Raw genomic sequence first — 27,406 nt, forward strand, 5'->3', positions numbered from 1 at the left:
TCCCCATGGGGAAGGGAAGAGCAGAGGGGTGAATAGAATGGGCTAAAGATCTTTGTTGCTGAATGTTTCCATCTCTCTCTGCATTCTGTGCGTGTGGATTTAATGGCTCGACGCGGGTCCAAGTAAATTGATTCTACCATCGTGGGGTAAGAACACAGTGGCGAGCCACCAGTGGCGATGAATGAAAGAGCTATCGCCTGCAAGTCACTCTCCCTGCTCGCTGACTCCACTAGCACCACGCTGCTTCCAGTTATTTCAATAGAGAACACAACCTCACATTCACTGGCTATTTCTTTTCTCTCCCTTTGATATGGAGCTGTGTATGTGTGTGTTTTTGTGTGTGTGCGCTGCAGATGCAGCAGTGTAAACAGCAGAATAGGCCTAAACGTCTCTCTTCCTGACTACCGATCTGTGTTTTGTGTGCCATGGTCCCTGTAATGTATCAGTTGAATGTTCTCAGTGTCATTTCATATTACCAACATGTAGGTGTGACATGGTACACTAACTGATTAGCATTGCCTGCTTGGTCGTTGACCTAGTAGTCTAGTTGCAGTGTGCTACAAGGCACCGAATTGTTGACCGTGTTTAAATCGAGGCTTATGATCCTGTTGGAAATCCCCCCCCCTATAGTTTCCACTCTTTTTGATAGTCTCTGATGTTACCCTTTGAATCTCTGCTCTAGGATATGTTGTGTACAGTAGACATGACAATAAGTTTCTCTCAGCACCAAAGACGACAAGCTTATCACTTCATCCTGTCTCTGAAAGCCCAAATGACTAGTTGTTCATGTAGAAATGAAATGGCATCAGAATGCAGAGATAATACACGCTTCTGTCAAAATCAGAGCAAAGCAGCTCAGAAAAATGTTTTTTGTCGATGTTGTTGCTGGCTGGTAGGCGATCAGTTTTTCCCCCGCACAGTACACAACAAGCGCTTAAATTACATGCATCTCAGAGTCATTACATCTAAACCTTGACAAGACGTCAAAGCCCATGGTGTCGCTAAAATATATTTATCCGCCGTCTTTTCAAGGAATTGAATCACACCCGTGCAGCCAAAGAAACACTGCTTAAGGGTAAGCACATGGAAAGGCGGGGATTTACTCACTTCCTCTGTGAATAGGGCAATACTGAGCTTTTTGCCTTGTTTTATTTCCTCCTTCCACAATATATGGTTGATTAAAAAAATAAAAAATAAATGCAAATCCTCTCAATTCACCGAATGTCACACTGGGTTCTGAACAATGTGTGAGCGACGCTCTCAGCCGTACTTTTTATTTATTTATTACAAAGGCAGGCCTTTGTTCAATCACCTCAGAACTTGTTTATACACAGAGGACATTGCACATGGCAGCGTATTTATATTCTACCTGACCTGTTATATTCATGTAAGTGGAAGTTGAATCCAGTCGAAGCCGGCTTCCCTCCATGGCCACTGGCAGGTATACAGATGTCAGTTGGAAGCAGTTGTGACAGGAAAATCTGAAAGTGTTCTCAGGACGGTTGTCAAGTTGTGGTAGAAGCTGAAGTGGTGGTGTTCCTCTGTCTGTGGTTGTCATAATGTCGGGTTTGCCTGTTACTGTAAGGTGTTTGTGTGGGTGTGGTGAGCTTTTTGACAGCCTCATAGTGGTAGAGTTCCGATGGTAGCATGACCTGTAGTGGCTGTGATGACATTGGAAAGCCTATGCTACTGTACAACACTAGATAACCAAGAATATGTGGACACCTGCTTGTCGAACATCTCATTCCAGAATCTTGGCCATTTAATATGGAGTTGGTCCCCCCTTTGCTGCTATAACAGCCTCCACTCTTCTTGGAACGATTTCCGCTAGATTTAAAAAAAAAAAATAATAATAATAATTTTTTATTACCCTTTTTTTCTCCTCAATTTCGTGATATCCAAATTGATAGTTAGTCTTGTCCCATCGCTGCAACTCCCGGACTCTGGAGAGGCGAAGGTCGAGAGCCGTGCGTCCTCAAACACGACCCTGGCAAGCCGCACTGCTTCTTGACACATTGCTCACTTAACCCGGAAGCCAGCCGCACCAATGTGTGGGAGCAAACGCCGTACACCTGGGGACCGTGTCAGCGTGCACTGTACCCGGCCCACCACAGGAGTCGCTAATGCGCGATGGGACAAGGACATCCCTGCTGGCCAAACCCTCCTTTAACCTGGACGACGCTGGGCCAATTGTGCGGCAATTGCGCGGCCTGCTGCGACAGAGCCTGGACTCTCTAGTGGCACAGCTAACACTGCGATAGACCACTGCGCCACTTGGGAGGTCTAGATGTTGGAACATTGCTGCGGGGACTTGCTTCCATTCAGCTACAAGAGCATTAGTGAGGTCGGGCACTGATGTTGGGTGACTAGGCCTGGCTCACAGTCTGCGTTCCAATTAATCTCAAAGTTGTTTGATGGGGTTGAGGTCAGGGCTCTATGCAGGGGCATTGCCCAAACTGTTGCCACAACGTTGGAAGCACAGAATCTTCTAGAATGCTGTAGTGTTAAAATGTCCCTTCACTGGAACTAAGGGGCGAACCATGAAAAACAGCCCCAGATCATTATTCCTCCTCCACCAAACTTGGCACTATGCATTCGGGCAAGTAGCGTTCTCCTGGCATCCGCCAAACCCAGATTAGTCCATCAGACTGCCAGATGGTGAAGCAGGATTCATCACTCTAGAGAACGCGTTTCCACTGCTCGAGAGTTCAATGGCAGGGCGCTTTACACCACTACAGCCGAAGCGTGGCGATCTTAGGCTTGTGTGTGGCTGCTCGACCATGAAAACCCATTTCACGAAGCTCCCAATTTTAAGTTATTGTGCTGAAGTTGCTTCCAAAGGCATTTTGGATCTCTGTAGTGAGTGTTGAAACCGAGGACTATTTTTACACGCTCCTCACTTCAGCAGTCCAATTCTGTGAGCTTCTGTGGCCTACCACTTCACGGCTGAGCCGTTGTTGCTCCTAGACATTTCCACTTCACAATAACAGCACTTACATTTGACCGGGGAAGCTTGAGCAAGGCAGAAATTTGATGAACTGACTTGTTGGAAAGGTGGCATCCTATGACGGTGCCACGTTGAAAGTCACTGAGCTCTTCAATAAGACCATTCTAATACCAATATCTGACATAGTCAAATCCGCTAATTTCAAGGGGTGTCCACATACGTTTAGATGTATAGTGTATGTATTACTGCAGACAAAGCTACAGGAGTTATATTCTGTAATTTGCTTCCTTGTATTTTCTCTCTTTCTGGCAGTGTCAAATGTTTTCTATTTCTCTCCCTCTGTCCCACTCTTACAGGAACTACACAGTATGCTTTATTGAATGTGTTGTGTTACTCCAGCACTGGTTCTAAATCCTATTTTGTTGTATTCCTCAGGTGACTGTGACTTTGAGGTGCCCTACACGGCATGCGGCTACAGCCAGGGTAAGGACGATGACTTTGAATGGGAGCAGGCTAACACCATGGAGAGGCCGTCGCCCAACCCCTGGATGCCCACGGGTCAGTCTTCTTCCTCTTTCTCCCCCCACCCAAACAGAAAGCCCCTGAAAAACAGAGAACCCATTCAACCCAATGACCCACTCACTCAGCACTAAGCATTTTCTCTTATTGTATTATCAAGGGAACGTCTCCCAAAGAGAAAATCCCCCCACTGGGTATGACCGTGATCTCTTCTACAGATAAGGTGGTTCCTTTTGAATGTTTACTCTCTTAAAGGAAACGTGGCAGATTTACGCTCTGCTCAGCATTAGGCTGTATTCAACGTCATTACTCTCCCTTTGTTGGGCCCGCAACTCATCACCTCACTCCGATGGGGCAGCAATAGTCGCAGGGAAATGTTGTGCCAATGTTGAGAAATAGCTTAGTGATGGCACCCGCTTTGACCTTTCTAATGAGGTCTACAAGACAGTGGCTCTTCTGTGTGAGCAGAGGTTTCTGTGGATAGAATGAGCACAGGATGAAACGCTCTATAGTCTCCGACGGCACAGCCAGTGTGGATTCATCTATGGTATTCATGGAGGAATGATGTGTTTACAATGCCTCTGTAGGCCGGTTAGTGCTGGTTATTGATTCAAATCTAGCCCAATAGTTGCCAGAGGAAGATTTAGCTAACTAGAGATTAATGCTGTCCGGGCTAATTATTTATATATATTCTTTATATACAGGGTTAACAAACGGCTTCCTTTTTAATCTGATGAATTTCATGAACACAGTTTTTGTTGTGCAGTTTGTCCCTTGGTAGCTGTGGCTTGAAACGCCAACGATTTAATGTTTGATTTTGTAGGGCTATTGTCAGAGCCTATTTCATAGATAAAATAGAATTCAAATGCTCTTTCATATCATGTTTTAGTTGCCATTTCTGTTTAAAAAAACAAGGACTGCTTGTCAGATGCTCTTCAATTATTTCACATAAATTGATTCTCCACAATGACATTGAAAAACATTTAAGAAATGTTCAATGCCTCTTTCATTTGCTGTACAATGAGCTCCCCCGGCACAGCATTGATCGCTTCCTCAATTTCAAACGGAAGAGTAATTGCCACAAAGGGAATCGACTAGCACCCTTTGATAATTGACTGAGGATGAAGAGGAGGCCATTCAGTCACTCGATAACAAAGGTGACGCCTTTGGACAAATGGACCCCTGTTTTCCCTCTTTAATCTGATAAATCAGAGGCCCAATTCGCATGAAAGCCGCATCTCTTCGCTCTCACTGTCTCTGCTCTCATCCAGCTTGCCAACTGACAGCCAGGCTAGAATGAATTACCTGGACATTTGCTAATTTCATCGCTTTCCCACCTACTCCACGTCCATCATCCAATGCCCTCTCTTCTGAGAAATGATCTGACATAGCCAGGGAAGACGGGGAGGTGTTTACTTTGCCATTGGAAGGGTGATTTATGTGGCTACAATGGGGAGGAAGTTTAAAGCGTGGCTCGGCAGAGGGCTGTGACATACACAGTCAGGCCCCGGCTCCAGGACCTTTTTTCATTGATGCCGCGACGGAACTCTGGTTGTGGCGGTCCAGAGGCCGCATTAGCATCCTATTGTTTTCTCTAAGGAGCATCCCAATAGCAGGTGGAGCTGCTTCTCTCTGATTGCAGCTGCCCCCCCCCCCCCCCCCCGTTATTGCCTTCTCTCAATATCCTTTGCCGTGATTTATACACCGGAGTATATAGGTGCTGCCGAGAGCAATAAATCAAGCTTCTACCTTTTTAATTTATTTGTTTTACTCACACGCTGTGTTGTCAGCAGCCAGTTAGGGTGAGGAGTGCAACTGACAACTGTTGATATTTATAGATCTCTCTCTATGTATAACAGGTTACATCATTTGGGCCTGTGCCAGTCAGTATTACATATCCGTGTATGATTAAGGAGTGGCCTGTCGTAATAGTAGGACTATATATTCCCTCTCTCGTCTTACAGCTAAGTTCTATATCCAAATGTTTCCACCAGGCCACATTGCGTTATGTGTTGCTCATAGAATCAATTCTATTTATATCATGTCTGCCTTCCATCCAGGAGAGGACAGGAGGGTGGCTGTGTTCTCTGCTCTGGGAGTTAGAGTGCTAATTAAGAGCCATAAGAAGTCTTATGACCCCTGTTTGAGGAAGTGGGCCATGCACGGCGAGGTCTGGGTGAAAGGCACTTGAGGGTAAGATGACACAATGGCCACAATGGTCTCAGAACTCGCTGACTGGACCTCACGGTCTCCCAGTCTGTTGGCTGCAACTGGTAACCAGAATTGCTGTTTTTCTGAGGCTTGAAATCATTCCCCATCTACTGACATAACAGGTGTAAACCCACCAGCCACCAGTCCAGCCTTTGAACAGTCCCACTTAGTTGCTTTTAGGGTTTATCTATCCTGCTGCATCTCTCTGAGATCCAACCAGCGCTAATGGCGTGGTAAATCCAAATGCTCAACTTCGGACTTCCTCTATTACCAAAAGGATGGAGATGGAATTGACTCAGAGCTCTTCAATACAAGGTTGTAATGTGGTCAAGTTGCCCTGGAAAGTGTCAGACTTTGTCTCCCGTGTAGATAACGCAATTCTGAACCCATTACGTCACTGTTGGCAATTCATCTTCGGCAGAACGTTACTGTTTGTTTCAGATGGAGAACAGAAGTGGCGAGATACCGTTAAGTTTTCTCCTCATTTAACCTTCTGATGGTCACGTTGTAATCATGTCTGTAAAATCGAAACAAATGTTCCTTGGTGTCCACAAAGAGTACCAGCCCTATTAAAAAAACAAAAAACATTTAAGACCAAAGGGGAGGAAAGGGGCTTTGCTAATGGACAAACCACCTCTACATATGCCGGCGTGCCTTTTTAGATGACGTGTAAAAGATGGCCCCATATTCAGGTACAGCCCCCCATATCTAGGGAAACAAGCTGGTGAATAATAGGGTCTCTGTCTGGGTGAGAGGCAAACCGTGAGTCGGCAAAACACAGACGTTCACACATCCCACAACAGTCCCATCATGCATTACACCGATAAGTATCGCTTTGCAGCGTGACGGAGGGAACTCATTCTGAAATGGGATTATTGCACACCACAACTCGCCTCATCCATCAACAGTCGAACGCAGAGAGATCTCACTGTCAGCAAACAGACTCTCGGTGTATCCAAACCCCCAGTGAAGTTGTCTGTTCTGTGGAAACGTTAATAACCTGTGAGAGTGCAGTAGGGCTAAGTCAGATGACCGTGCTGTTCTGCTCTAATGAAAGAATCCTATCTTACTGCTGTGACTAGCGTGTTATTCCAGCTTTGTGTAATGCGAGCGCCACCGTGGAAAGGAGGTTAAAAGTGAATGACCCATGTAACTGCTGACCTAGCTGGCCTATCAGATCTGGGTTTACTGAACTGAGCTACTTCTTCCTTCAGGGTGTGGGAGCGGGGAGCATGTGATGTTGATGTGATGTTTTTTTTCCTTTCTTTCGCTCTACTCTTGCTCTCTCCCTCCCCTCTTTCGAAACCCAGATAACGTTCCTAGTTTGCACAAATAAGGTAATTGCCTCAGTACTGTGTGAATTTTCACTCTTTCCTCGCACAGCTCAAGTACTGTTAACTTTTTGGTTCTGAGATGAATGTCAATAATATTGTGTTTTAAAATAGAAAGTGTCATACTACTTTTTTAGCGGTTGACCTAGGGTACATGACTAGATTTACACACTCCAGTGGAGCATTCTAACTGGTACATTTCATCATGTAATTTTGTCATCATACACAGCTGGTCTATCCACAGACGATGTCAGTGGGTCCTTGTACAGTAACTCTGAAAGAGTCATGGTAATGCTCCCTACTATATATACTGAACAACAATATAAACGCAACATGTAAGGTGAAAGATGACAGAATTTGTCCGTACACACACACGGCTTCTTTCTCATAAATGTTGTGCCCACATTTGTTTACATCCCTGTGAGTGAGAATTTCTCCTTTGCCTAGATAATCTGTTCACCTGACAGGTGTTGCAGGTCAAGAAGCTGATCATAACACAGGTGCAGCTCAAGCCACAGATGTCTCAAGTTTTGAGGGATTGTGCAGTTGACATGTGGAAATGCAGGAATGTCCACCAGAGCTGTTGCCTGAGAATGTAATGTTAATTTCTCTACCATAAGCCACCTGACATTTAAAAAATAAGAATTTTTACAGTACGTCCAACTGGCCTCACAACCGCAGACCACGTGTAACCACGCCACACTGGGACCTCCACATCCGGCTTCTTCACCTGTGGGATCTTCTGAGACCAGCCACCCGGACAGTTGCTGAAACTGGGGGTTTGCACAAACGGTAAAAAAAAAAAAATTCAGGAAAGCTCATCTGCGTGCTTGTCATCCTCGCCATGGTCTTGACCTGACTGCAGTTCGGCATCGTAATTGACTTCAGTGAGCAAATGTTCACCTTCGATGGACACTGGCATGCTGGAGAAGTGTGCTCTTCACGGATGAATCCTGTTTTCAACTGTACCGGGCAGATGGCAGACAGTGTGTATGGTGTTGTGTTGACGAGCATTTGCTGATGTCAACATTGCGAACGGAGTGCCCCATTTTGGCAGTGGGGTTAAGGTATGGGCAGGCATAAGCTATGGACAACAAATACAATTGCATTTTATCGATGGCAATTTGAATGCACAGAGTTACCGTAATGAGATCCTGAGGCCCATTGCCGTGCTATTTGTCCGCCACCGTCCCCTCATGTTTCAGCATGATAATGCAAGACCCCATGTCCCAAGTATCTGTACACAATTCCTGGAAGCTGAAAATGTCTCAGTTCTTTCATGGCCTGCATACTCACCAGACATTGAGCATGTTTGGGATGCTCTGAATCAACGCGTACAACCGCGTGTTCCAGTTCCTGCCAATATCCAGGAACTTTGCACAGCCATTGATGAGGAGTGGGACAACATTCCACTGGCCACAATCAGCAGCCTGATCAACTCAATATGAAGGAGATATGTCGTGCTGCATGAGGCAAATGGTGGTCACACCTGATACTGGGTGTTTCACAAACTGGATACTACCGTGCTCCGAGCACGCAAATTGGAGCACGGCAGGGTCGGCGTATGAGTCCGACTCAAAGTATGCGAAATGCGTACTCCGTTTATATGCATAATTTCTTTTGAAGCACACATCGATGCAAGCTTCAACGGAAAGTATTCAAAGGAACATGATGCAACTATGTAAAAAATGACTCACATTTTCTTAGTCAAAGACTGTAGCGAGAGAAAATATACTCCGACTTCAGAATTAAATGTTGCCTATTCACATCTCATATGTTGCCTGACTACAATATTTTAGTTTGATACCTTAATTAACACAGCATGTATTTATTAACTGGTTAGCTTAACTTGGCCAGAAAGAATTGTTAGTTAGCTACCCACAAAGAATTGACATATACCTGGGATAACATTGATTTTAGGTCATTGTTGCCTATTATACTATCTGGTTAGCTACATTATTACGATTAACATAAACATTTGCTTTGTGTATATCTTGTTTCGTCTCTTGCAATTGTCCTGGCTAGAAGAAGGAAGGTTCAGTGAATGGGTAAGTCAATAGTCTTAACTGGCTGGCTAGCTAGCTATCCATGAATAATTGTCATCCCATATATCTAGCTGATAATTATGAAGTGAAATGTTTGCTTTGTGTATGTCTTGTTTAGTCTCTATTGTTGCCATTGTTCTGGCTGGAAGAAGGTTCAGTGAATGGGAGATGCAGCGTGAGGTAATACAGTAGGGGGAGTGTGAGTGCTTCTAAAATGTAATGTTTTATGTGTTCTCCACACTCTTGTACTCACAAGAACGTACTCAAGAGAACGTCCTCGGAGAATGCACTTGGAGCATGAGTGTGGAGCATGGTAGTATGCATATTGAGAAACACCCAATGCCTGGTTCTGATCCACTCCCCTATTCTGGTTCTGATCCACTCCCCTATTCTGGTTCTGATCCACTCCCCTATTCTGGTTCTGATCCACTCCCCTATTCTGGTTCTGATCCACTCCCCACGCTTTTCTTTAAGGTATCTGTGACCAACAGGTGCATATCTGTATTCCCAGTCAAATGAATGTATTTCAACTGACTGATTTCCTTTATGAACTGTAACTCAGTAAATTCTTTGAAATTGTTGCATGTTGCATTTGAGTTTTGTTCAGTGTATTTCTAAACAACTCCCCTTTTGTGTTTAGAAATGTACTGCTTTTACCAAGGCCGTATGGTATGTAGGCCTATTTGAACCGTTGTTATTATTGCAGCCAGCTCCAACAGGACTTTAGAATATATAAATCAAATCCAGATGTATATTGACCTGGGCAAGGTTTCGATTTATAAATGTTTTAATGTTTCTCATTCTAGACCCAATCCTAACTCTCTGCTCTCCATGTTCATGACCTGATATGAACTGTCCAGGTCAGCAAATATCCAATCTGAGTCTGTCGAGACTCGCTCTGTGATTGGTTGGCAGTGACAGAGCTAAGAAGCTATTGTTTGTTTTTGTTTTTTTTACCCTCGCTACACAACTCCCGAATTTTGCTACTACGACAATTTAATTGCAGGGAGCATGTTTCCCCGGCTAAGCCCATGAAAAACAATAATCTGTGTTTAATACCTTTTTCCTGCGCTGCGACAGTGAAAAGAACCACTCCTTTCAGCAGAAAAGAGGCCTGGGCTTTGGCAGGGTATTACTGGCTCTGACTGTGGGCGGACTGTCAATAAACACACTACCTCAAATTAAATGTGGAAAAGAATATTTGCCATTCTTTTCAGGCTTTTTGTGTTATTATTTTTCGGTTGATGCTCTTAGGCTTATAGTCACATCAGAAACAAGTACTGTACTTTTCTAATGTGGCTTGAGTATTTTCACTTAGTGCTAAAACAGACACAGTCTCTTTAATAATGATTTTCCACGGTAATCTCGGTTAACTCTATTTTAATACCACACATGGCCTTATATGGATTTAGTTTAACATATTCAGATGAGTCCTTTTCCACTCACCACTGTAATGGTTCGACCTTCAATGTTAACCCATATAAATAGCATTCGCTGCACTCAACTCTGCAACACACTGGCATCAACACATGTAAAGAGGGACAGAGAATAACTGAAAATGTGTTTACTGCTGAATACACAATGATCTGCTTTGGGTTCCACCATCCGAGGCCTGCGGGATACGACCCTTATCAGTCACACTTGCTGCAGAAATGGGAGCTGCCAATGCGACCACGGCAGAGTATCCTGGCTCGCACCACAGATTGATCGGCTCCAACCAGAACTGTCCCTTAATTACAGTAGAGGGTGAAAGGCGACAGTGAGACTGTTTTAAATACACACTGCCTGGCCAGTAGACATGATTTATGAATCGTTATTATTCAAGGGGGGCGACCGGAGTCTGCGTAGTGCTCCTGTTATTCATATTTTAAATATGGCTTGTTTGTTATCAGGGCAGACACAGCTGCTCCCAGTTCATCTATGCACAGAGACCTGCTTTCATGTGACCGACAATTCAAGTTGTTACGCGTCAAAGCGACCTCACAACCACATTCCTTCCATGAAGTATTGTAAGCGTATATCAGACACAGCAGTACACCTTCAAAAGCGGTGACTGAAATAATATGGCTGCCTACCTCTGAGAATGGCTGATTCTGTTGCTTGCGCAATCTCTCTTCTGTACTGTATATGCAAGGCACAGACTCTGTAAGACAGTCTGAAGCATCCACCGCCTCTTTGCTCTGAAAATGAAACTAGAGCCCTTGTTTGTATTCACCACCCTGGATGTTAGGATTTGAATCAAATGGTGGCTAATAAACAAAGTCCGTCTTTGGAAGGAAACGCTGGACTCCAGCCTCCTTCATGTCAGTGCTGATCGCCAATGTTTTGGAGCTGCAATCTGTCTGTGGGATCATTCATTGGACAGCTACTCACCAGTGTAGATGCAACATATTGCGCCAAGCCTTTTGCTACAGGGCTGAAATTAAACCAGTGCATTGCTGCATTTAAAGGCCTTGGATATGCAATCCAATCATGGTACTGTACACGTCACTCCTGATTTTCAGGTTTGTCTGAAGTTTGTTCAGACGGTTAAACGATCTCCAACTGTGGGCTACAGCATGACTTCACTACCTGCTGCTGTGTGTCACGGTTAGCCTGACCTCTGAACTCTATCACAGTGATCTGTCTGACTGTTCTAAAAGGCTTGTTACCAGTTACTGCCCTCTCTGCCAGCCCAAATGAATTCCCAGCAGTCTCGCTAACCCCCTGACGCACCGGGAACAGCGGCTAATTGCTCAGACAATGTTTGCAGAGACGACGGGTATCGTGTCCCTTGGCAAGGTTTCAGTGCTGCATTATGCAGAGCAGTGGGAGGAGAGGGGGTAGAGGGGGACCGGCGCATCCCCTGGGGAGGTGACATGATCCCCATGGCGGGGGCGAGGGGGAGTAATTGGGACCAGCGAGTGAATAAAGACAACTTTATTACATTACAGACGGGTCAAGGCACACAGCACAGTCCTTGCCCGGCGTTCAGATGGAGCTGCCTGCTCACGCTCAGTGTACACACACACACACACACACACTGGGTTGTTTATCGGTTTATCTGCCCCTCTCTGTGATTAACACTGATCGCCACGCCGACGGCTCAAAACAAATTTCAGGCAGCTGTCATGCTTATGTCCCCTTTATCACTCTAATTTGGGGGATAGGGGAGGAAAATGGCAGGAAAACATACTGTCCCCCATTATTCCCCCCCTCCCCCTGTTTTGTTCTGGTCAGGCCTAGTATAACCAGTTGAATCCTAATGACCTTGTTATTTTGATCCAACGCAGAGGCGACGGATTCTATTTGTTTCCCCATCTGTCTCATCAATTTGTACCTGAGGCTGAGTACTTCATACAGCGGGTGCTGTTACAAGAAGCCACAGTGGAAGTAGAGTACGTGACTTGACTTAAGCAAGTTCCTTCATAGTTTTAGCTCAAACTTTTAGTTCCAGCATGGTTTAAATAGGGTAGGCTAGCTTGATGGCTTAAACTGGTATAGCACAATCTAATACCATTGGGAGAGGAACTGTTACCTAACCAATGTCATTGTTTACACATGTATATAAAGACATGTTTGTTTAAAAGCTTTGTGCTTAATTGTTATGTGGAGGTTAGCATAGCAAGGTTACGGATTGCCCTTGTTCATCCCTATGGCCTGGTTCTGATTGCTACCCTCTGCTCATTGTGGTGATTGGTTGGAGCCGGGCTGCGGTGCATGATGGGCACATGCTCCAGTGCCCCCATTGTGCCTCCCTGCATGGCAAAGCTGGATACAGAGCAAGGCCCCCTTTTGGTGATGTCATCACCACAGGCTGCCTTACCTACCGAGGCATGATTAGATATCCAGCCAACAAGGCTCAGATCATCTCATGGGTCATCATGGCCTTCATCCCAAAATTCATCTGAAGACAGGTCTTAGGACTGGTCAACAACGTGGCTCATTTGTTCACTCAACTCAATTGGATTGTTGTTTAATTGAAGGGAGAAGAGATTGATTGACTCTATTAAGGAATCGGTGAGCTCGTTTGCAGAAGTGCCGATCTGTGTTTTTGAACAGACTGAGGACGGCCAGGTTTTGAATGTTTCCTTTGAAGACGCGCTGCCAGACCCATCCGTCTGAGGTTTCTTTGATGAGCATCTGTCAGTTTCTGGAACCAGGCATCTCGTTTGGCAGCTGAACTACCGAGTATCATTTATTTAAAAAATTGAGCATCGCTACACTGGATGCTTCTGAACCGGCGGGTTAATTTCCGTGTTAGAGGCTTATCAGTGTTGGCCACATGAGTGAGAGCAGCCAATCATGTCAGGCCTTTGAACACGACCCCTCCGCCAGTCAGTCAGTCACTGGGGGGTGGGGGCGTGTGTCTAGCTTATTTCACACTGCTGCCATGGGGACCGACTGTGATTACAAAGCCACCTATCAGTGCACACATGGCCGTAATTAAAACCTAGCCCACTAATTCCACGCAAACAAACACAGATAATGCCTACGAGGACCCAACCGGGACCATCTCTCCCCCCTCCCTGCCCTCCCCTTGTCGCGCATCACTGCATATCGTGTACAAGTTCATTATGACACTCTTTCTCTCTTGGCTGCCAGTTGCAAACTGTGCCTCTGTGGCAGACACATTTTTGTCAAAGTCAGGAAGTCTCTCTCTCTCACACACACATTGGCCTTCCACTTTTTTGGTGTACTTTCCAAAGGCTTTTTGTGATTTTTGAGTTTGTGTTGTACGACAGGCTCTTAGACTAGACCTCTATGTCAACGCTTTAGACAAATCCTACACACACATACACACACACACACCACCACCCCAACCCTCCCCTCACAAATAAACTACAGAGCCCTCTTCTACACAATTGCACTGAGCAGCCAATGTCCCATCAGCTGCTGGTCCCAGCCCCTCACCCCGACAGGAAACCTCTCTCTGTCAGCATAGGTCCTGTAATGTGGGATTGGGTGGGTCTGTCTTGATTTGATCTGGACCTTGAGGTTGGGCTGTGTCAGGGAAAAGGGGAGTGGGCACGGAGTGGGCTAGGGGTAGATGTTCACGTTCTGTAACCCTTGCCATGCAATCACATGGCCTGATGAATTACACCAGGGAAAGGAAGAGGTGTTCTTCCTTTTAGGGTTCAGTATTTTTCAAAAAGGGAAATTCCAATAGAATGTTCTCTATCATTGACCGACTAGAACAGAGGCAGCGCAATCCTGACTCCCATCCTAACTCACAAGCATGGTAATGAGTCTGTGGTCTGGCTGGCAGAGAGGACGAGGCCATCCTTTCCCTTACCACACACCTTTCTCCCATGTCTGTTTACCCTACTGATCCAGACCTGCTATCTCTCATTCTGCTGCCGTCTGAGATTGACAGGCAGCGTCACCTTTTAAACATTGTGAAGATCCACTTCGTAGGATGTTAAGGCACAATTGTAATGGAATCTATCGTAATAAAGATTTCTGACCCGTGTTGTAGAAAGTCAGTGGCTATGCATATTTCTCTCCCACTTTCCAAAAATGTCATTCTTATGTGGAAGAGGAATTATTATTTTTTGTCTTAAAATGTTTTATATTTTAAAATTCTATCACCTGGGGGAAAAAAAAATGTTCAGTCTGAGACCTGGTAATTAAATGAACTCTCCAGTCTACTTCAGCTTGTCCCTCCATGTACCCTGTCTTGTTATTGGGGATTGTCCCTCCATGTACCCTGTCTTGTTATTGGGGATTGTCCCTCCATGTACCCTGTCTTGTTATTGGGGATTGTCCCTCCATGTACCCTCTCTTGGTATTGGGGATTGTCCCTCCATGTACCCTGTCTTGTTATTGGGGATTGTCCCTCCATGTACCCTCTCTTGGTATTGGGGATTGTGAGCAGCATTATATTTGTCTGATTTTCCAGTTTGTGAGTCCAGTCGAGCCACTGTCGGCTGGTTAAATGGAGCTTGCTAGCAGTAGGGCTGTTCAATTTCGATGGCTGGCCCTGCCGCAAAGAGAATTATGGCCTGAAATAACGAGGACTGGAGGAGAATGAAACTCTCTGAATCAGGTGATGCTGGACTATCTCCTCTCTGTATTAATTAAAATATCAATTTATGCCCTGTATCAATTTATGGCTTATTTCTCCGCTATCTCTGTCACCTTGGCTTCATAACCATAGCCACACCAGCCCAGTAGCTCGTGGAGCGAGTCTCATTTTCGGGACGGTGTAATTTCCAAGTGGACATCTCTGCTTGAGATGGCGCCTCCTTAAATTGGACGGGCCGGTGATGGGGTAAAGGAGCGAGGCGCTTCGCTGTGGCACAGGGGTGTGCCGTCCGCCATTGCTTCTGCTTTGGAACATGATTTGTTGCAGGGTCACGTCCCATAAACCTGTGCTCCCCACAGTCACAGTCAGCAACAGTGTCTAGCGACAGAGAAGGAACTAGCTACAGTCGCAGCCCGAGGTTAGTGTTTTACAAATTGAAAAAAGTCCCAGTAAATCACTCTACTTTTTACCCCCTCCCTGGAGCCTTCTGCACATCTCAGCCTTGACTCCTTTAATAGGAGAGTGTGTGGTTTGAGACTGTGTTAGTATGCACGTCTGCATCAGCTTGTGTCTATGAGTATTGGCACTGGTAGACTGTAGTACAATATGAAGGGACTCCCTGAAAACACTTTTCGTAGCAGGTTAGGAGAGCATTTCAGCTACCCTAACCTTCCTAAGCATAACCTAATTCTCATAACCTGCTGAGAAAAGTCACCAATATGACTGCGAAAATTTAAAATGACCCCATTTCCTGGGGTCTACTTCCTTTCGTCACTTCTCTTCAACCAGGAAAGTCTACCTGACGGGGTTCTGAGGAGGAGAGCTCGAGTGAGTGAAGTGATTTTGTTTTAATGGTAATAAGTGTACTCAGTGAAAGTAGTCCCTTTCATCGCAGCACTACGGTAATGAGACGCAGCCTCAGACGTCTCCTGCACTCCGTATGGCCTCCGGGAATCACAGATGGAAAGTCCCAGGTACCGGGATACAATTATCAGCCATTATCTTCAGTTTAGCAATTTAATAAGGCAATGACTGATCGAAGACGGGTACTTGAAAGCGAGTACTGAGGGAGGGGGGGGGGGAGTACTTCAGCTCTTTTCTTTTGTCAAAAGGAGGGACCGTTCTGTGACTGTCCCACAGCCGTGGAAAAACAGCTCATTATTTCCTGGCTAAATTGAACAAATCAAAGAATTCCCAAATGATGAAAGAAACAGGGCTTCCATTTATCTTCAACTCTAAAACACCCCCACCACCCCTCCATCCCTCCCACCTGGATGCTTAGGCATCAGGATCAGGTGTGTGTGCCTGTGTGTGTGCATGTATGTTTGTTGGAGAGGCTAGGGGGCAAGAGGAGGAATGTGTCAAATCAAGCTTCTCTGAAGTTCAGGAAGACGACCGCAGGAGTGATCCACTTACCCTGTCATAGTAGTTGGATAGGATACGAGAGACGAGGACCGGCCGTACAGGAAAGACGCCCGCAATCAAATCAACTGTTAACTGAGATTTCCACCAGGGGAAGTGTGGAATAAGCGTAGTGAGTTTGGGAATGTGGTACTGAGCCCAGTGTGTGCTTTAGCTCTGTGCTACCTGAGGGCAGCAAGAGGTGAGAAAGACCACCTTTCACACCATGAAGGAGGAAAGGAAATAGCTTTGGGTGCCATGTTGGACAAGGTCAACTTTATAATAATTTCCATAATCAGCGGGCTTCTACATGAAGCCCTATCAATAAAAAGGGCACAACCTTCATGCATTATTCACCTACTGATAATCTGAATCATAAAATTACGACCCGTGAGATCAATGTGATGTAGAATTATTGATTCTACCTATGTATAACACAATCAAACTTTGACAACTATATAATTCACACCATCAGCTGCAAGTTTCAAACACACAGCCTCAAGCCAAGAAAACTGAGGTGCTAAAGGAAAGACACTTACTCCTCTTCTCGTTTCTTCTCTTCGGAAATAAGCCATAAATAGTCGACTGGTTTGACTTGATACTGTTGTTCCCTCAAGTGAAGGCTGCATACCTCTTATAGATCACACAGATACAGGCTCTTTGCTATCACAAAGACCTCCCACATATCTGCAAATATCCCCTCTGTACCATGGCAGAGGAGGGAAGGGGTGAACATCGAGGCCCACGCAATAGAGCACTTACGACGCAAATGCATATCTGATAAGAACACAATTGACTTTTCTGTGTCAGTCTTCCAAACCCCTATGCCCCCCTTGTTATTTTGACTAGAACTACAGTATCTGTTGGTTTCTAAGGAAACAGATGGTAAACATGGCAGAAACATTGGAGGGGGAGCGTTCACACAATCCACGAAAGCTGTTGACGTGTTGTGAGACTTTATTAGTTTCTAATGTGTGTGAGACAAGCAACCACCAGGGTTACTGGAGACCTGGGTGAAGAGACGCACACCATTTTTAAAAGACCAGCCTTGACCAACTTGAGAAGAAACGACCTGTACACAATGGACTCTGATTAACAACTACTGGTCAATGGAGCTAATGTGTGTCATTTGTCACCTTGACTTAGTCACTGACTTGGCAGTGCAGGTGCCACGTTGTTTTTGCTGCAACTTAAGTTGTAGGCACGTTGGGTGTTGTTTGTGGTGACTAATTACTTTTGTGTCAAAGGCTGAATCCTTAGAGACCATAGCCAACATACAGACTTGAGATGGGGATTCAGAGAAGTCTTGCTATGTTTTGATAATACACAGCAATCAGTGGGATCTTGTTGAGGATTTAGGCTTTTCTGTCAAGTCTCCACTTTTGGACTTTTTTTTTCTTTTTTTTTCTTTGTTCTCCGTCGGGGTTGATTTGACATTGTGGCTCGAAAGTGCATGCTCAGCACAGACTCTCTGGGAGTGGGTTCTCAGCTAAGACTCTGGCTAACCTCAAGGTGCACAGCACCTGCTGAAACTCCTCCTCGTTAAAATGTGGAAGGGATTAGAGGCACAAATCCTGGAGTGGCGAGAGAGCTCGCCGCCACGGCCTCCACATCGCCCATTTGGAAAACGTTGTTTGTTCGCCCCGCTCTGAGCGACCTCTGAGTGAATCATATTAGCGGACGGAGTTGAGTGCTCGAGGTGGACGGAGGAGAGGAGGGTTTGGGAGGGCTGGGTGGAGGGAGAACAGGAGGTGTGAAGAGTGGTTCTCTCCGGATGAAATCGAACCACAGTAATGATCTACAAGTTCAGGACCTGACAGCGTTTGGCCATAATGAGGGCCGCAGTAATTCCGACAAATTACATCCAGCATGCCGCACTGGGCGGCCGGCCCCTCTGTCGTTTACTGAAAAAAGCTCATTGAAAAAATATAATACCTCCAACCTCTGCTCTTTTGATTAGCACTCACTCTAGACTCCCTGTGAGCTAAATGAGTTGATACCGGGGATGCAGTATTTAGTGGAATAGATGAAGCCATTTAGACATGGTTAAAAGGTAAAGGCTTCCAGCAGGAAATGGAGACATTTGGGCCGGTCGGGCTGGTGATTATGAAATATGGAGAAGGCAAGTTATGGACAGTCTTCCATACTTTGACTGCGTAATTAGAAACGATACCGTCGTCTAAGTGAATGGATTAGTTTTGGCTCCTCCAGTTTGTGGGATACAATGAAATATGATAATGCCATTACTCCCTTACACATCCTCAAGGTTTAGGCCTATTTTCTATCAAGCTCCAAGTGTTTGGGGAATAACAAACATCCTCCCTGTACTACACAACAATAGTTTAAATCAAATGGAATTGTATTTGTCACATGCTCAGAAACAACAGGTGTAGACTAACAGGGAAATGCTTACTTATAGGCCCTTCCCAACAATGCAGAGAAAATAATAGAAAAATAATAACGCAAGGAATGAATACATAATGAGTAACTAACTTTGATATACACGGGATAACAGTACAGAGTTCATGTGCAGGGGTACGAGGTAATTGAGGTAGATATGTACATTTACAGTGTATTCGGAAAGTATTCAGACACCCTTAACTTTTTCCCACTTTTAGTTACGTTACAGCCTTATTCTAATATAGATTAAAATGTGTGTAGGTTGATGAGGAAAAAACATAATTTAATACATTTTCGAATAAGGCTGTAACAAAATGTGGAAAATGTCAAGGGGTCTGAATACTTTCCGAACGCACTGTAGGTAGGGATAAAGTGACTAGGCAACAGGATAGGTAATACATATCAGTTTAAGATACATTTCACAAAAATATCATCTGAAATATGTTTGCTCTAATGCTCAGAGGCTCCAGATCCATAAATGAGCCAAATAATCAATTGTTCATGCAACACAGTCTGTACCACATTGATTAGTGTCTTCTTCTGCTGTGAGACACTGAATCTTCTTTGATTGTTATGCAAGTTAGGTTTCAGAGAGTATAAGTAGTTGCATCTAGAAGGATCCACGACTGCACTGAGACAATGTCCTTGTGCCACTGGCATTTTACATGATTATTGTTTAAATCCCCCTTTTACCATAGTCTTGTGTTATCAGGGCCCCATTGAAACCAACTTCCTTTTCCTTTACAGCAGACACATGAAGGAAATCTGTGAGACAACATCTGGGAGCGATTGTGTACGATCAATGCAGCGCTCTCGATCATACTTCCTTCTGTCGACCAAAGCCTCTTTTCAAACGGCTTCGCTGTCCTTAGTCACTGTGTGATTGTGTTCATTAGATGGGGTTGTAGGCTCACATAGGCAGCGGAGTCACTCACTAGCCATCTCAAGGTCCTCTTCCCTATTAAAACTGCTAATGTAGTCCAAAGGAGATGCCCATGCTCGTTATGTAAATGGTGTTTCAGGAAGAACCGAAAGAAACGTTTACAAAGTGTTTATTTACGGGAAAATAGCAGGTGGATGACTTTCTATGTCACAAATAGTCTAACCCTGGCTGCAAAGGATAGCGGCTGTAGACCTGGCACATTAAGGGAGAGGTTGGCACCTGTGAGGTTGGATGTTTGGTGGTGCCAGTGGCAGGCTCCTTACCTAGCCAACGCCACAGGTGTGGCCCTGAAGTCATGGACACCTGCCAGTCTGGGGAGCCAACCTTCCCAGAGTTCCACAGGGCCTCTCTCTTAAGAGGGAGTGAGAGAAGGGAGGATGCTGCCTAATCATCTGGCTTGGAGCTGCTGGGTCTCCTTTTCACTGTGTTGGTTACTTCATGAACTTAAGCAGGTAGTTTCGCATCCTCATTTTGTATTGCTGTTGAGTGTGTCTCCAATTACCTTAACAATTGTAAAAAGGCCCTTGTTATACATTTCCTGCTAAAGTAATTATTATTCTATTTTTTTTTACAGTTTCATTGAACCCATTTAAGAGCAAGGCAAATAATGTTATTGCCGTGTTCCTAATTGCATTTTTAAAATGCATGTTGTGCTGGAACGGTTATTACATTCAAGAAGGGTTGGACAGTTTTGTGTCTATCCTTCGTTCAGCAGGAATAGCTCATGAACGGGATGATTCCATACAAAGTTTCTACATGCATCATTGTTGCTCCCTATTTCCGGTGACCTCCTGGTAAAGGTCATTAGGATCGTGAAGTTCAAGTCAACTTTTCCTCATGAGGGCCTTTCAGTGGGAAATGTCCGCGTTCCTTGAAAGTATTTACACTGGAGTTCATATTGAAATGAGGAGCCATTTCAATACGAACCATTTGAGGAGATATTTCACCCCCCCCCCCCCCCCCCCCCCCCGCCACACTCTCTGGCTATTCATCACCGGGTCTTACACATATCCCATTTCCAATAAGCCCAACTTCAATTTACAAAGTACTTTGCATGTGAAGGTTAATCAATAAGTGGAGAGACAGCACATCCTTGTTACAAGAGCAGCACCTGCTTCTGCTGCTTAGCCCCAGCCTCAATCATTCATTAGTCTGCACAGCAAAAGAGAACAACTTATCTGATTCTAAACAAATATGCTCATCAACGGAATCCCATGGGGAATGAACCGTGTGTGTGTATGTGTGTGTGTGTGTGTGTGCGCAGGCGTGCATGAGTGCATGCAAGGTTATAGCAGCGTTTGTTTGCCATGGCAGAGTATCATTTGAAAACATGAATTGTTATTGATTTGTGTACTTCTAAAAGTCAGTGAAGTGTAGAGATTAAAGTTGTGTGTTATAATAGATAATGTAGACCTTGAATCAGTCTGCCTTGTAGGACGTGGGCCTTTCATACCTAGACATCTGGCTGAAGGGTGGCTGGTATGCTCAGATTTGTTTCGGCAAGTCATCACGGCAGACATTGCTTTGTCAAGTAGTGACGCTAGAGTTGATTCGAAATGAGGTTTTTAATCCTTTCAGTGAAGTTTATTTTCTAGGTGCTCATCTAGATGTATTTTTCAGCGTACTATGGATAATACTTTAAAATGTCGATGGAAAAAAGAAAAACGCTGTAGAAAGTTTGCTCTCCCTCAGCTCCTAAATTTGGGAGATAGTTGTTTAGCTGTCACATTCTGTCCCAAGATCCCTCTCTTTATTAGAATAAACTCTACTCCCAGTCCCCGCCCCACTTTTTTTATGCAATTGCATGGCGCCTCCAATAACAGCGCACGGCCAAACGATAATGATTAAAATACACATTTTCTAATCCTTTTCCCAGTCGAAGGGCATTGATCCATGCTCTAAGTGAGAAATGATGTCTCCTCCCATGTAGAAAAATCTCATTACCAGTCTTGCTGGCTCGCGAGGAGCTGTTTACATGCCTTAACAATTCTGCTGGAGTGGAACCAACAAGACAATTGCACTGACAATATTGTCTCCTCGCACCTCTCCCCCGCTGCCTTAGACCCCCCCCCCTGCACTGATTCACTCTCTCTCACGTTTCATCTCTTAAATTGTGCTGAAATATTTAAGTGCTCGGGTGAATGTGGCTTGATGGCTAACGGCGCTCTCTCTCCACTCTTTTTGGTGCATAATGCCTCTTTTAAACATGCGCTGGAACAGTGCTTGTTCCATTTAACCTGAAATGAAGGCCACTATTCCACTTGTTCCTATGCCTTCTTTCCACCGAGAAGGCCCTATTGCACTTAGCCCAAAATCAATTCAGCAGAGAAATTCATTGTTGAAAATTCATCCCTCAAAGAGAGGAGAGAGGGAGGGAGAGGGAGGGAAAAAGTTGTTCTCTCCTTTTGTTGCATGTCATCCCACCAGAAAATGATTGATGCATGATCATTTGTAGGCCTAGGAAAAATTGGATTCGGGCAATCTGTGTTTGACCATTTTAAAATGCATGAGTCATTCTTCTCTCTCCCATGTCAAAAGCTCAATGAGGAAAAATAGAGTACATGAACATCATCAACTGACAAGGTCGATATCCGCTCATAATGGGAGCTGGAAATGGCAAACGTTTTTATTCATTTTTTGGGGTATTTTATTCATTTTTTATTTTTTCTCTCCTCTCCGGTCTCTCCTCTCTCCTTCTCCTCTCTCTCCTTTCTCCTCTCTCCTTCCACTCCTCTGTTTCTCTCAATCCATTAACTTTCTGACCCTAATGTGCCTCTAATATAGTTAGTAAATTACGCAGTGTAAGCAGAGCCTTCATTGCGTGGTCACATTAAGTAAAAGGTAGAGAGGGATACGTTAAATAACTGCTAAGCTATGGAGATGGAGAAAATCTAGGCTAGCTAATGGGGTTTTTCACCACTGGTATGAGTTGCAAGGGTCATGTGTCTCACAGCTGTGTGAGGTGTATTTAAATTCAAAGTGAGACTCGCTGTGTGAATTCCTGCATTAGTTAATGCTTTTTTCTATTTATGTCATGTTTTCAAAACTCAGAAGAAACTGAAACGTGTGGTCTTGGCTTTTGGCTCTTAGGTTCCCAACTTAACTGGTTCAGTTTGATCCTCTCGACCTTAGTGTAAATAGTATGCTCATTTTTCTGTCAGGTGACATGGCGAGGATACCGATATAATGTAATGGACAGGTGTTCAAGTAGTGCACCTACAAGAGATTCCTCCCTCTCTTACCATGCTGGTGATTTCACCCTTGCCGAACACTCAGAAGCCAAGAGCCCAAGGTCTCTACCTGCTGCGGTGTATCTCATGATAAATAAGACCCGTTTCTCCGGCAGCCCTTCAGCGCCAAGGGTAACCTCAGCTGCGTCGGTTAGCGAGTGTCATCCTCGAGTGCAACACCACAAATGATGCCAGCAGAGGTGCTGATTTGGTGACAGAATACTTGTAGCAGACAAATCGACAACAGATTGCCTCCTTTATTTTCAAGGGTAAAAAAAATGTTTTGTTAGTCTAATGGGGGGACAGGAACAGAACATGCCAGGTGTGTAATGTTCTTCCCAAGCCAAGTCCATTAGTTAGAATGCAGGCGTAATTGCCTTTTCAGGAAGCCAAGGTTTTTTCACATTTCTTACATGTTTGGCGCCACTAAAGGCTCTCAAGTGTATCGGAGAGCTTAGCAACTGGATTCAGGTCCAGACCACCTTGCACTAGAGGAGGCTGATACCTGCTATCATAACTACAGTGGTTGCTCCACTAAAATTTTGCGATTGTGCTGCGGGACTTAGAGGTAATTTGTGGTTTAGTATGGTACCCTGCGTCACCACTTCATTGCTCCAGACCAGCGCAAGGGGGAGTTACAGCACTGATTTATGCTTTTGGTTCCTACTGTGTCTCTATCTGACAACGAATGGGCGACATAAACCTAAATAGTAACTGATAATTGTGCACAACGTCAGTATTACTTACTAAAACTGTTACGCTAAGTTTTTCATTATTTTGCTCTTACTGTAGTACTGTAGGCCACTCCCGACCAGTCACATTGTACAGCGCTTGAGTGGTGCAACGGTCTAAGACACTGCATAGCAGTACAAGCTGTGTTGCTACAGATGCTAGTTCAATATCCGTGCCGGCCTCGACTGGGAGACCCATGAGATGACTGTAGGTTTTTGGTTTCTCTCCCTCTAAAACCAGAAATAAATCATCATAAATAACAACCTTGCTTTATTTTAAAATGAATGACGGCGTTTCACCCCATGTTCAATAATGTCCTTTTTCTCGCTCATTTTACGTTATTTGAAAACAAAGTCATCTTCAAAATTTACATTTTTAAACAAAGCAATTATTATTAATTTAGAATTATATAAACGCCCCTTGGATATTCTCACAGATATATTATTAACCCTGTTATTAGCAGGACAATATATATTGGTCATGGCTCCCGAGTGGCACACAATGGGATAGCCTTGCAGTTCTCCAGCTGTATCCACTGAAAGTGCATGAGGTTCACGGCACGAGGGCAGAGGGCACAGGATGGGCCGCAGAGCTGCACACAGAAGAAGTACCTAGCCCATGGGGAAGGGAGGAGGGTGGACCCCCACCCCGCCACACTGGGTAGCACAGAGCAACACTTTAAGGGGCATTGCACTAATAATGGCACTGACTAGGGAAACGTTCCCTAGTCTTAGTGCCAGTCTGCATGTTTAAACTAAAACAATGTAACTAGTAATGGCATCTTTATGCTTTCCTAAATAAAATAATAATAAAAATACTCTCTCAAAATGCAAATGTTTATTTAGTTATGGATCCATATCGAATTACTATGGGAATAAATATCACAGAATTACAGGAACAACGTTGTCTAATGAAGGTAAACCAATTGTTGCTTACTGGAAAATTTTATTTCAAACACACACGGTCACGTTGTACAGCGCCATTATGGCTATTAGCAGCTAGACTTACAATGGGGCAAAAAAGTATTTAGTCAGCCTCCAATTGTGCAAGTTCTTCCACTTAAAAAGATGAGTGAGGCCTGTAATTTTCATCATAGGTGCACATCAAATATGACAGACAAAATGAAAAAAAATATCCAGAAAATCACATTGTAGGATTTCTAATGACACACACACACACACACACACACACACACACACACACACACACACACACACACACACACACACAAACTGTCTGAAATTAAAATGGGGTAACAGTGCCTCCTTGTCTCGTCTGTATCTTTTCCTCCTGGAATATGACAGCTCTGAAAATAAGAGGCGAAGAATCCCTTGAAAGTGTTCTGGTGTTTCTAGTAGTCGTTTCAATGCAAGTAGAGAGTAGGCCTCCACTTATAAAAGGTGTCCCTCTCTCTCAAATGTACATAGCGAGTTGGAAAGAAAGGTAAGTGTTCTTCTGGTCACGGCAAAATGAGTTATTCTAGTGACAGGCATATAGACCTGTTGTCTCAATGCCAATGTGCAGCTGGACACTATGCTCTGAGGCACATTAGAGAGGACTCGTTTATTAAAAGGCCTAGTTTAGATATCATGTGAAGGATGGAGTTAACTTCTAACTAATGAGTCATGAAAGACACACTCCCTTGTGGAAGCAGCATTTTTCTGATAAGGCTGCCCAAGAAAATAGTGCTCTGCAACACTGTCTCCTAGACTGTTTCTATACTGAACAAAAATATCGCAGCATGTAAAGTGTTGGTCCCATGTTTCATGAGCTGAAATAAAGATGCCAGAAAAATATGCACAAAGAGATTATTTCTCTCAAATTTTGGAATATGAAATTAATTGAGAGAAATGGCTGATGCCGGGGACTTGGTGGCTGTGGGAACCTGTGCTCTGTCTGGAGCTTGGTCGTGATCATCGCCAGATGTACTGGTATCTGTGTAGGGACAGAGAGGGGTCATCTGAGCTTTGGAGGTCGATAGTATAACATGAGGTTGGGAACAGATTTGGTTGTGTTCTGGGTATGTCTGTCACACTTCTCCGTGTCAAGTAAAAGCAACATGGAAGATATGAGCCACCTCGGGAGGAGGAACCGTCAGCTGAACTGTTTTACAATGGTATTTTGGTGAGCACTGAGGACTTGTACCCATGAAATGAATAAACAGCTGTTGTTACCAACTATGAGCCCAGTTGTTTTAAAGACTCTTAATTAACTTCTTACGGCTAGGGGTTCCGCTAGCGAAATTCGCAAAATTCAAAAATATTTTTTTGAAATATGTAACTTTCATACATTCATGCAATACACCAAATTAAAGCTTAACTTCTTGTTAATCTACCCATCGTGTCCAATTTTCAAAAAGGCTTTACGGCGAAAGCAAACCATATGATTATGCAATACACCAAATTAAAGCTTAACTTCTTGTTAATCTACCCATCGTGTCCAATTTTCAAAAAGGCTTTACGGCGAAAGCAAACCATATGATTATGTTAGGTCAGAGCCTAGTGACAAAAACATACACAGCCATTTTCTAGCCAAAGAGAGGAGTCACAAAAACCAGAAATAGAGAAAATTAATCACTAACCTTTGATCTTCATCAGATGGCACTCGTAGGACTACATCTTACACAACACATGTATGTTTTGTTCGAGAAAGTTAATATTTATATCCAAAAATCTCAGTTTACATTGGCGCTTTATGGTCAGTAATGATGTGCCTCGAAAACATCCGGCGAATTTTCAGAGAGCCACATCAATTTATAGAAATACTCATAATAAACTTTGATAAAATATATAGTATTATGCACAGAATTTATAGATATACTTCTCCTTAAAACCTCTTGGAACTACCCATCCCGGATCCGGGAGAATTGTCATCAACTACACTAATTAGCATAGCGCAACGGTCAAAGAATATTACTAGAAAATATTAATATTTATGAAATCACAAGTGAAATATAGTGAAACACAGCTTAGCCTTTTGTTAATCACCCTGTCATCTCAGATTTTGATATGATGCTTTACAGCCAAAGCAAGACAAGCGTTTGTGTAAGTTTATCGATAGCCTAGCATAGCATTATGTCCAGCTAGCAGCAGGAAGCTTGGTCACGAAAATCAGAAAAGCAATCAAATTAACCGTTTACCTTTTGATCTTCGGATGTTTTCACTGACGAGACTCCCAGTTAGACAGCAAATGTTCCTTTTGTTCCATAAAGATTATTTTTCTACCCCAAATACCTCTGTTTGTTTGTCACGTTATGTTCAGAAATCCATCGGTCATGACAACGCTGAATTTTTTTTCAAATTATATCCATAATATCGACAGAATCATGGCAAACCTTTTTTTATAATCAATCCTCAAAGTGTTTTTCAAAAATCTATTCGATAATATATCAACCGGGACAATTGGCTTTTCAGTAGGAGCGAGAGGAAAAATGACTACCTCTGTCTTTTACGCAAGAATCACTCTGAGAGCCCTCAGCTGGCCACTTACGCAATGTAGTTGTTTACGCTTATTCTTCAACATAAAGGCGTGAAACTACGTCAAAATGCTGTAGACACCTTAGGGAATACGTAGAAAAAGGAATCTGGTTGATATCCCTTTCAATGGCCAATAGGGGTGCATAGGAAAACAACGGTTTCAA

At 44.0% G+C, this 27,406-nt stretch overlaps 1 protein-coding gene across 10 annotated transcripts in view; it reads left to right on the forward strand.

The window, feature by feature from the left end:
* LOC109900162 (receptor-type tyrosine-protein phosphatase mu) overlaps positions 1-27,406 on the forward strand; it is a 317,021-nt gene that overhangs the window by 61,175 nt on the left and 228,440 nt on the right. For all 10 annotated transcript variants that reach the window (XM_031836211.1, XM_031836212.1, XM_031836213.1 and 7 more), the window contains exon 2: positions 3,383-3,505. In XM_031836211.1, the coding sequence (XP_031692071.1) occupies positions 3,383-3,505 (123 nt within the window). The remainder of the gene's footprint in view (positions 1-3,382; positions 3,506-27,406) is intronic.

The sequence above is a fragment of the Oncorhynchus kisutch genome, linkage group LG11 (assembly GCF_002021735.2).
Source record: "Oncorhynchus kisutch isolate 150728-3 linkage group LG11, Okis_V2, whole genome shotgun sequence".
NCBI classification, from domain to species: Eukaryota; Metazoa; Chordata; class Actinopteri; order Salmoniformes; family Salmonidae; genus Oncorhynchus; species Oncorhynchus kisutch.